The sequence below is a fragment of the Monopterus albus genome, unplaced genomic scaffold (genome assembly GCF_001952655.1).
Source record: "Monopterus albus unplaced genomic scaffold, M_albus_1.0 scaffold859.1, whole genome shotgun sequence".
Lineage (NCBI taxonomy): Eukaryota > Metazoa > Chordata > Actinopteri > Synbranchiformes > Synbranchidae > Monopterus > Monopterus albus.
The window spans coordinates 1-11,770 of NW_018128739.1; the positions used below are offsets into that span (position 1 = coordinate 1).

Below are 11,770 nucleotides of genomic sequence, written 5' to 3' on the forward strand. Positions count from 1 at the left end.
AGAATTAATAAGGATCAATTCTGTTCAGTTTGAAACTAGCAAGAGGCTCGTACATGGTGTGACAAACCTGCCTGCCTGCCAGTTAGATTTTTTTTGTTTCTATAGCGTCCCCCCAGGGAACTGTCATTTCCACAAAATACACCATCTGCTGTGTTTCACATGAGATTTGGTCTTAGACTGGTGCTGCTATGTCCTGAGTAACTATAATCTGGTTTCCTAAATCTCTCCTCATTTGCCAGCCCCTCCCTGCCTTTTGTTGTCCTATATCTTCCATCCATCCATTATCTATGCCCCTTATCCTGAAGAGGTTTGTGTATCTTGCCTATTCAAAATGATTTGCTTCTGCCTTTTTCACTCTGCTGAATAAACAAAATCCCGTCTTGGTTCTTTTTCCAAGAAAGGCTGCTGGAAACAGTGTAATAATACAATGACCTTGGAATCATTTCAGTGTTGACACTGGCTGGAGATTTCCTTTAAGGGGGAGCTGATTATTATCTTGAGCTGCTACTGAGGGTCAGTTTACAACTAAGATGCAGAACAGTTTAACAGTATCAAGTGAAATATGACACAGTAACATGCATACTGTACCTCCACTTTGGTTGACGCGCTGCTTCAGTATTTGGATCTCAGCTTTGAAGATGTTCATGTGACTGTACCACCTCAAGTGCAGAAGATCATCGCGGAACAACTTTGTCATCCAGTCCTGTTTTGGTTCTATTGTGTTGCTGTCACAGTAACCTGCCAGGACATCATCAACCACTGCAACACTCACAAACCCCGGGACGTCTGGGATTTCAGAAGATGCGGTGAGGAAATACTTCAGGGAGTGTTTTACTGTGGGATAAAGATTTATATGTTCAATATAAATATACACACATCCTGGACATCATGGTTCAGTTAAAACATACTGTTCTGTATCTTGTTAAACCTCTTTCTCCTTACCATTTACCAAACAAAGCCTCCCAGAGCAACAAAGTTAATGTGAGGCAGAAACCCCCTTCAGTAATTGTCAGGTTTGCCCGGCTGCACCTTCCTTTCTTCTCTCTTTCTCGCTCTAGTCTGCTCCTTCTCACTGACTCTCTTGATTAACACACCTGTCCTGATTTTCTGACACTCTTCAGCTGCGCCTCCTTTGTCACTCCCTATTTATACTCGGCTTTACCTTCACTCCCCTGCTGGTTCTTTCTAGTTGTTAGCCTTCTGAACATTCTTGACTGTACCACTTCAACTGCTGAGGATCATTGTGGAATAATTTTGTCACCCAGTCCTGTTTTGGTTCTATTGTGTTGCTGTCACAGTAACCTATCATGACATCATCAACCATTGCAACACCCACAAACTCCGGGACATCTGGGATTCCAGAAGATGCAGTGGTGAAATACTTCAGGGAGTGTTTTACTGTGGGACAAAGATTTATATGTTCAATATAAATATACACACATCATGGTTCAGTTAAAACATATAGTTCTGTATCTTGTCAAACTGAGATAAAAGTGAAACTAAACGTGACACCACACAGCCTCTCTCTTTACCATTTACCAAACAGAGCCTCCAAGAGTGACAAAGTTAATGTGAGGCAGAAACCCCCTTTCAGTAATATAGTATTAGCTGTAATCTGTAAAATTTTGCCAAGGAAAAAACTCACATTTTACTGGGCATACTGGGACTTTGAGATACTTACACAGGTAAAATGTACTGGATGGTTTATGTCCTATAAAATATCAACTACAAGAGTAAAATAAAACTACTCTGGGGCAGACACCCCCTTTAGTAATACATTTGTAATCAGTTTCTGGTATAAGGAAAAACTATTTTACTGATAATACTGGCACCTCCAGCAGCAAATAACACGCACATTTCTTCTTGCCACACTGAAAGGAGTTTTCTGCCTCTAATGACCCTTATATTGTGGATCTCAGTCACGATCACTTGTTGGAACAACCCCGGACTGAATCTGTTAGGTAGCGGTAACTGGTTAGACTGGGATGGGATCGGGTTAAGTAAATTAGCACCCGACTGGTTAAAGTCAAAGTAATGTGCAGGTTAACGCCTTGGAAAACAGAGCGCACTACCCACAGCCCACTCCCGAGTTTGGAATCTAACGCTGACCGCTACTACGATCAAAACAAATAGTTTTTCCAACCCAAAACTTAAAAGAAGTTTTTAATATCGGTACCGTATTACCTGAATGTGTGACAGGTGAGGAAGAAAAGTAGAAAAACAAGCTCCATCGTGTTCAGGACAGTTCAGGAAGTAAACTTCGTATCTAGGTCAAGTAATGTTTTTAACAAATTTACATAATCAATATTTCGGGTTATCACGTGACTGTAACGACTCAATAGTCAACTCTAGTTTTATTAACCGTAGTCAGTGCAGGCTTACTCGGTTTACTGCTTTTACTATCACTAGTATTTTATCACCATGTTTTAACTGTATTTTCGACCTGTGACCTTGATATGATGACAGTCCGGGGGTGGAGGTTTCACACTCACCTTCCAGACAAAACACGCTTTACTCAAACAGCTGCTCGGTCCGTTATCTGCACGCCGATAGCAGAAGAAAATGAAAACATTGTTTTTGTTGCTTCTCATCTGTCACGTTTCCTCACAAAGATCTCGTTTAAATCTTTGCTTAAAACTCTTTCCTCCACTTTCCACTCGGCTGAATTTCACTTCTATCACTTAATTTCACTTTCTTTCAACAAGTTTTAACTAAATGTTAATATGCACTAGGCCTGTGTAATAACATAGCTTACTGAACATATTTACATTTGAGTGTTTTAATGATGTGTTTATATACAGTGATCTGTCACTTTATTAGGTACACCTGTCCAGTTGTATGCAATTGAATGCAACACTTCCGCCTTAACATCTGACTTTATGAGGCTCAACATGTTTCATTTTATTTTTTGGTGAAACTGTCATAAATGTATAAATTCAATTATATGTTTATTACTGAGATCATGATTGTTGAACTGGTCTCTATATTTTTGTCCTCCCCAGCTACATGAGAGGGTCAGAATAACAGAAAGACCTCTGAATATTGTAGTCCAGTAAAAAAAAAACAACTTTAACTATGATCTTAGTATAATTGAATTTATACGTTTATGGCAATTTCACCAAAAACTGAAACATTTTGAGCTTCATAATCACAGATGTTAAGGAATGTTGGAAGTGTTGCATTGAAGTGCATAAAGTTGTAGAGGTGTACCTAATAAAGTGGCTGGTGAGTGTATGTATTGACTTGAAAATTCGTTTCTGTCCCACAGTGAAACACTCCCTGATGTTTTATTTCACTGTATCTTCTGGAATTCCAAACCTCCCTGAGGTTGTGGGTGTTGCAGTGGTTGATGACGTTCAGATTTGTTACTGCGACAGCAATAAAAAGATACTGGAAGTTAGACAGGGCTGGATGAACGAAACATTTCATGATGATCCTGAGCACTTTGATTACTTCACTCAAGATTGTTCTGTGTTTCAGTCTAGCCTCTTAAATATTTTGATGGAGCACTTCAGCCACAATAAAGGTAAAGTATGGATTCTATTATTATTTTTCTTTTTACTGAAAATCTTCTGCATCACTCATTTCAAGTTTTTTTTCAGTTCATTTTATTTGCAAAGCACTTTACACACAACACAGTTGACCCAAACTGTTTTGCAGCATACAGAGGAAAACAAACATGTGTCACATTATGGTTTAAATAGGTTTGTTAACATCATTGTTAACTGCAGTCTCTGTTGTCTGTCTGTTGCTGTCAGGTGTCCACACGTTACAGAGGATGAGTGGCTGTGAATGGGATGATGAGACTGGAGAGGTTATAGGTTTTTTAAAGTATTGGTTATGATGGAGAAGACTTCATACCATTTGACCTGAAGACGCAGACATGGATTGCTTCCACACCTCAGGCTGTCATCACCAAACAGAGATGGGAGAATAACAAAGCTGACATGGAAAGCAATAAGATGTTCCTCACAGAGATTTGTCCTGAGCAGCTGAAGAAGTATGTGGAGTATGGGAAGAGCTCACTACTGAGAAAAGGTACAATCACATGACCTGATGTAGTTTCATGGACACAATAATGTTGGTGTCACCTCCTCAGACTAAACTACCAGGTTTGATTTAACTTTAATCAGTCAGCAGAGACTGATATTTTGGGTCCTCTGACATTACTTTAAGTCAGTTGGCGACAGCCAGTGGACAATCAGTATGAGTACATTTACATAATTTCAGAGTTAGAAAAGAAAGATTGCTATTTGACTTTGACTGCTCTATGTATTGTTTGTACCATAACAAAAGGGAAATCATTCTTCTTTTTCTGTGGTGCTAGTGTAGCATTGTTGAATTGACATATTACTATGTCTTGAGTTTATTTACACATGTACAAAGCATGGAATTGGCCTTTTGGAAGAAAAGAGAATGACAATGGCAGTTGTTTTGTGAGTCAGTCCTTCACTTTGGTTCGAAGTGAAATCCTAACAAACATGGAGAGGTGGCATCGTGGTGCAGTAGCCCTGTGACAGGCTTTGCTACAAATATTCAACTAACACATATTTTCTCTTCTCTGTACTGAATTGCTTAATATTTCTTTTCCCTTGTTTCCTTTCCTGTTAGTCTTTTCTCATCTTTTGCTATCCCTCCACCCTCTCTTGCTCACTCTACCTCCACTGTCCCACTGTTGATCTGGACATTTCATCAGTGAATCCTGAAGACTGGAGCAGGTACGACTGTGTGTTTCAGCTCTCTGGAGTGAAGGAGGACGTCGTCAAAACACTGGAGAAACCAGAGATCAGGACCAACTGGGGTAAGTGTAGCCCTTTGTTGGTGTGCACGTATTCTCTATTATCCTCCTATACCCAGTGACTAAGCACTGTGAATTAGCTATGCCAGGAAGACCCGTACAACGGAAAGGCTTGGACCAGATCAGAAGATTTTAGACTCGTAGGAGCCGAGAGGTGAACAACCACAGTGAGACAATCAACACAACTTGTAGTAAAACGGTTGAATTTATGGCGGATGTTGTAAATGGGTGTAAAGTTACATGCATTTAGGAAAATAACATTAACCAAAAGTGAGCGCGCATACAAACAAAATAGAGAAGTCCAGTTCAGTCCCTTTTTCAGTGTATATAAAGTCTATTCAAGTCCCAGGTCAGTTCAATGTCTTTGTTCAATGTCTTTTTCAGTTCAGTGTCTTTGTTCAATGTCTTGTTGAATGTCTTTTTCAGTTCAGTGTCTTTGTTCAATGTCTTGTTCAATGTCCTGTGACCAGTTCGGTCACTAGTTACCACTTTGTTCGATTCCTTGGGCAGGGCTCGCCATCCAGTACTGGAGAGAGGTCTGTTCTTGCTGTTGTAGAGCAGCTTCGAATTTCTTTCCAAATTTTACCACGTGCTAGAAAAGTCTGGTGAAATTCCAGCAAGTTCCAAGCAAAGTGCACTTTTGTATTCCCATTGCAAGTGAAACATCAATTATAAACCTATCAGCACTAAAAAAAACATCAACAATTAAACGTGTGCTAATATAACAGCTTAAAACAATCATAGAACACTGTTCTGTAACAATTCTTCAAATACCATTCAAGTTATAATCTAATTGTCCCATACGAAATGGCTTTAGCCTGTGTAACTGGCATGTTCAAAGGGAATTGATGGATAGCTAGCGTGAGTTAGCATTCGCAGCTAGCAGCGATTAGCATTTATTTACATGCTTTGCAATGGTGCATGCTAGCGCGAATGAGCTCACGGCTAACAGTAATTGCATCTACGATAGTGCAGTACATTCCTGCATATATATCTCACCAATGCAAGGCAAAGGCAACGGTGTGGGTTCCCAGTTCTCCGTTGGCGCACAGCTTTGCCTCAGCTCAAAACCTCCGTTTCACACGGTTCTTAAGTTCAGTGTGTTGCAACCAAATGCGGCTCTTAAGCATCTGATACAATGTCAAGAGCGCGAACAGGATGTTCGGTCTCCAAGGAGGGACAATTAACCTTATTGGTTAATGTGAGAGCCCACCAACTCAGCTGGTTGGCTGCTCGCACCGTCACAAACCACTTTTGCAGTTGCACTGGTTTCCTCACCACCACCCAACACCATTTAATAATCCCTTAATAAACCAATTTTTAACCTATATTTATTAGTCCTTTAATTACTCTGCAAAGTTAATAACTGTATAGTTATTCCAGGTTTGACTGGTGTTTCAGCACTGGGTTACATAAGACTGGGATCAGAGGTGGTGGAGGTGCAGTTTTAGTTTTTGTCCTTCAATTCAGATGGAAATTCATCTTCAAAATTAATAATTATAAGACAAATAATTCAACTAAACTAATGCATATTTCTCATCCCAGGATCAGTGGTCAGATCCTGTCAATGAGATTATCAGCAGATCCTTTTATTTCTGAAGTCATGACAATCTTTAAAGTATTTTCTAGACATATTGGGACAGATTGAATGAATTGAGTCATGGATGGATGTACCTCTGCTCTAACCTGCTTTATTTTTGTCATCACCAGAGATGCTTATTAGCATGGCCACCATCACCATAACAGTGTTTCTTATTGTTATGCTTGTCATCATCGCTGCTGCTGTTGGATTAGTAGTTTACAGAAATAAATGAGGTGAGAGAGTAAAATGAAAAGATGATTTGCATTTGTAGTTAATGCAAGTGAGATACACTGGGAATTGGCCTGCTCTTTACTGTGGCTCTTGGTTCTGTTAACTCCCTCCTAATGTACTCACTACATGCCAGAGGTACCAGGTCTTGAGCAACTTCCAGAAAGCATCTGCTGAGCGATTGTGGTCTTCTAGAGGCACTATTATTTTGCTTTTAGTGACTTAATGCAATTACATCTATTTGTAAGTGACTAGATTTCACTACACTGAGATCAAGCAGCTCACTAATAGATCACTTTATAATATACCCCTATAGGCCAACTTAATTTAACGGGAACCTCTATACCTTTTAGAGAAGTAATTAATTTCAAGATCCCTGCCAAGAAAAGGAGGCTATTACTGTACGCCTGAAACCTGCGCTGCCATAAAGTGGAGGAGGCATTTACCTCTGTTTACCTCTGTGTTTCCTGTAGGGACCCTCTATCCCTCTGGGCTTGTATCTGAAGAAAGCAAAAAGGAAAAGTGCTTAAAGAATTACAAAAGACTGATTAAATGGGACATAAGAGAATTAAACAAAATACCAATGTAAAGCAAAAAGGTCTGCTCTTCTGGGTGAGGCTCAGGCAGGCAGACAGTCTCAACTCCACTTATCAAGAGTACACATTTCAACATTTCACCAGAGAACAACACAGTTTGTCATTTTACTTATGCACAGGCAAACATTTAGAAGATAACAAAATACAATTGAGTTCCTATAGGATATATACATGCGGACACACAGTCTAGTCTCAGCAAGTCTTTGTCTTGATTGAGAGCTGTCTGTAACCGGAAGTCAGTAAACATAAACCACATATGCAGCTGTTTCAGAATGTGGTTAGACCACTGAGATACAGTATGTGAGACTAAAAAACTCAAGTACTCATAGCAAGTCAAACACTTTAAACAAACTTTTATGATATGATACTAGCAATCAAATAAATTAGCAATTGATAATGAAACATTGATACAAATCAATCAGTATGCATAAAAATAATGAGCAAATAAATAATGAGTAAAACATCAACAATCACATTTCCTCTCATTATATTTGAGTGAGCCTAAAGCTACACATGCCTTTCCTGTAATGTATGACACAGGTCTTCAAAAAGTATCACTTGGAGTAAATCCTATGTAAAACACACAAATCATAGCAAATCATAATCAAAGAAATCATATGCAGAATACATAAGTGTTAAATGCAGTGATTAATAAGGATTTTGTCTGTGATGATAAAGAAAGCTGTTCATGATTATAGAGAAACGTGAGCGGGAAAGGGTCTGAAAATTCAGTTTTCTTGCTTTACGGCTGCTAGATACTGTAGCTCGACAAATTGTTTCAGTACTTTGAACTTTTTCACACATCGCAAAGCTGCAACAAGCCACAGATTCCTGCTCCACAGGCTGAAAAAAACAGCAGTGAGTGTGTGAGGCTCAGAGTCGTGATAAAATGACTACACTGAGGATGTAGGAGAGAAGTGATAAGAAATAAAGTAAGAACTAAACTGAAGGGTAGAATGGCTTTATATTTCAGTTTGAATAGAAGAAGGGATCAGACTCACTGGTGATAAGGTGATGAAAATATTCTTGTAACTGAAATGTTTTTCTTTTCTTTTCATTTTAGCCAAATGCCCAAACTTTATTTCAAATCATTTGCCACACTTAATGCTGTAGATTTAAAGAAAAATGATCTGTGTTTCCAGCATTACCTGTTTACTGAGTTCACTGCAGGATCAGTGGATTAACAGTGTGTTTCTGAACTTACAGCTCCTGACAACAGCTCTACGATCTCTGACAGACTGAACCCAGCAACCTGAACACCAGACACTCAGCGAGTTACTTCATGTGGGAGGGAAAAGTCAACACGTGTCACATTGGCTACCTAAAAAAAGACTAATAGATGGTTTCCTGCCAAACTTTAACAAAATGAATAAGACATTTGCAGTTTCAGAAAGTGTTGTGACCAACTCGGGAAGTTTTAGTTTATGTGCTTTATATGTAAATTAGGATGCACCAGCATAACAGAAAATACCCATATTATGAATTTAAAAAAAAAGAGGAAATAGTTTTGATCTTCATCTTGAGTGCCAGCTACTGCCAGTTTCAACACAATGCAGAAATTAAGTGTCTCCCTACAAATGATAGGTGTTATGATAGATGGACTTTTCATATAGAATTTCTTTATAGGAAGATAACAGCAACGTTTCCACCTTCTTCGCAGGCTTAGATCCTTTGAAGCCAGCAGCCAGAAGCCAGATTGTAGCTGCACTGGTTTAGTTCTAGTTTTAAGGATCGCCACGCTTTGTACAGATGTCTTCAGAAAGTTTTATTTTTTCTCTCTCTCTCTGTTTCCTCAGACACCGTGAAAACTACAGACAAAATAACAATAAAGAATCTTAAATATATACAATACAGGCACATGAACAACATCAAGCACAAACATAACATATGTACAACTCACCGTTTGCGCCTCTAAACCCATGTGCAGAAAATAACTTTGGGCTGTATGTCTCTTCTCTCTCCATATTGTCTCTTTCCCATAATGCCAATTGGCGCCCTTCACTCAACTCCAGTCACATTGGCACATACTGCCCTTCAAAATAAACCTCTTTACCAACAAGAGTAATACATTTCTGTTCTTCTCATCTCTGCTAACACTTAACAACCCATTCATGACATTTCAACCAGTTCCTCAATAGTAATAATAACTCATTATTAATAACAAACATAAACCCACATCTCAAATGAAACCTGTCATTTGGACAGTTACACAGATTATTTATCTCTTTTTATGGACAGCTGTGGCTTAAGACTTAGAGACTAACCCTTCTAACCTAAGGGTTAGCAGTTCAATTCCCGGCTTCTCCAGTCCCATTTAATTCACTTATTCAGAGCATCATGCTGTGTTATCTACTTGTTAGCAGGTTGTTTGGGAAACGTAAAACTAAACTATATTATAATGAACCCAGAATTTGTTCGAGGATCATTGGCCAACCCTCTTTCAGAGCATCTTACAATTTTAAGCATGCTCTAACTTGCTATTAGCTTCTCTTCTGACTCCTCACATGTGGTAAATGGAGAATACCAACATCTGACTTGTAACATATGATTTAGAAGCAAGAATTTTTTTCATCTGTCTGTTTTGTAGCTTAACCAAAATCAGTGTGTTGCTAAGTGAGCTCTGAATTCAGGATATACAGTACCGTGTCATATGGTCTGATACATTTAGGATGCATTGTATGTTTGGGGAAAGTGTCACATTTGTTTGTAACTGTACAGTTTAATTGTGTGTCCACTCCTTGAATGGAGCTGCTCAGGATGCAAAATTAATTTCACTGTAAAAGGCGTCAACAAAGTTGTATCATGTTTATTTCAGAGTGAATGAAGTTGTATACACATCTACAGTTCCTCACCCAAATAAATAATTTAAACCCACCTGTACACTCACTGTAGCATTTGTACCTCTATGTCCTTTTGTAAATGCCCTCCCTCCATGTCTTGGTGGACCATGGTGGACTCTCATGTCCACTGTCCAGAATGCTGATCCTGGAGCTGTCCCCAGTAACAGGCTGGTGGGTCAGAGTCCCATTCACTGGGACTGACGGCCAAACAGTTTGCTGGAAGTGGTGTCACCTGTTTCCTGATCCACCAGAGACAGCCACCAGCTCTGACAGTTAAAATGGGCTCTATGTCATTTGTAGTGACATAGAGCACAAGCCCAGTCAACAGCTTCAGTTCTCTCCAGGCACTTTGCTGAAGGAGAAAATCCCGCCTGGGAAAATGTGGTGATTTTATTTGTTTCCTCATTCAGTGAAGTTCAGTCTCCTCTTCTAATGTTCGCTGCTGCTCCCCTGTTGAGACAAATAGTAAATCAATCAAAAATAAAATATTGCCTGTTGTAGTGAACAGGGTATTAACTGTTCATCTACAAATGGCAACAAAGAAAGTCAATTTTAAATGTGCAAAGGAATACAGTACTTACTGTTATTAGCTAGATCAACCCTGAAATACAGGAGAGATATTAATGTTACAAAATGATTAACATTTCAGAATTTCATGAAAATATACAACAGAGAATGCACACCATGCTTCACTGTGACTTACCAGGTGTACTACATAAAAGATGCAGGTACACGATACATTATTTTGTAGTACTTCTGGTATTCACTCTAAATTTACCAGTGGAGCAAATCATTGTTCCTCACCATTGTCTCTCCTCCGGATGAAGTATCCAGTAATACAGGCAGCTAAGATCAGCAGCAGAACAACAGCTCCAATGACAGCAGCAGTGGGAAACTCTGAGGGAGGAGCTGGAACCACAACAAAACGTTCACACGTTGCAACATACAATAACAGGCGACGCTGTGCGGATCTGAACCTGTGGTACTGCCTTAGTTCATCTTTATAAACATTTAGGCAGTTAATGCACATCTTGTTAGTGTTTTGTTTTAAATGGAGCTGATTATAGATATAAATTTGTTCAAGTCCAAATGGCATATACGACATTAAAGATGGGTCTTGAAACAAAATTTCCAGGAGGAAAGAACTTTCTTCAGAGTTCAGATACAAAAGCATTTCTTCATAAACAACTACATAGTGGTGCTGGTTGCTTTATTACTGTGATACTAAATTACTATGCTGGTGTAGCGCCATCTACTGGTGAGAGGCATCAAACAGGACATCCCAGGGTAAACATCTGCAGCTGTCGTCTAGATTTGGCTGCAGCCGCACAATGTTTATATGCTGGTTATATGTAAAAGTCACAGCTTGCAATATTTCACAGCCAGTCATACTGTGAACACATACAGTAGTACAACATTTCAGAAACTTTGCTTCAGGTGGTCCCCTGTGACTTCTGGGATAAGACAGACCATAATCCACAATATCTCCAGTCTGACAGCAAACATTTACTATTTATTGCTATGAAATATGACAAATGTTTTTGTTTGTCAAACATGATAGGAAAGTGGTTAAGGCACAGCGGCGAAAGCGCTGCGCCCCGGGTTTGAATCAGGGTTGCGTCAGCAAGGGCATCCGTCATAAAACACGTGCCAAATGTCAACATGCGAGTCGTCAGTGTGACGATTCGCTGTGGCAACCCCTAAACGGGAAAAGCCGAAAGTGACT

The 11,770-nt window shown here is 39.3% G+C and overlaps 1 protein-coding gene and 1 long non-coding RNA gene across 2 annotated transcripts; one reads left to right on the forward strand and one right to left on the reverse strand.

Annotated features, from left to right (window-relative positions):
- The first annotated feature begins 3,693 nt into the window (after window positions 1–3,693).
- LOC109953618 (major histocompatibility complex class I-related gene protein-like) lies at window positions 3,694–4,768 on the forward strand. The gene is given in 3 exon segments (XM_020589097.1): window positions 3,694–3,835; window positions 3,837–4,038; window positions 4,612–4,768. Coding segments are annotated over 3 exon segments (327 nt in total). The 5' UTR covers window positions 3,694–3,778; the 3' UTR covers window positions 4,680–4,768.
- A 5,439-nt stretch (window positions 4,769–10,207) lies between these two features.
- Window positions 10,208–10,948, reverse strand: LOC109953617 (uncharacterized). The gene is made up of 3 exons (XR_002273940.1): window positions 10,849–10,948; window positions 10,626–10,645; window positions 10,208–10,494 (listed from the first exon to the last, which is right to left on the reverse strand). It is a non-coding gene; the product is annotated as an uncharacterized LOC109953617 (long non-coding RNA).
- Between the last annotated feature and the right edge of the window lie 822 nt (window positions 10,949–11,770).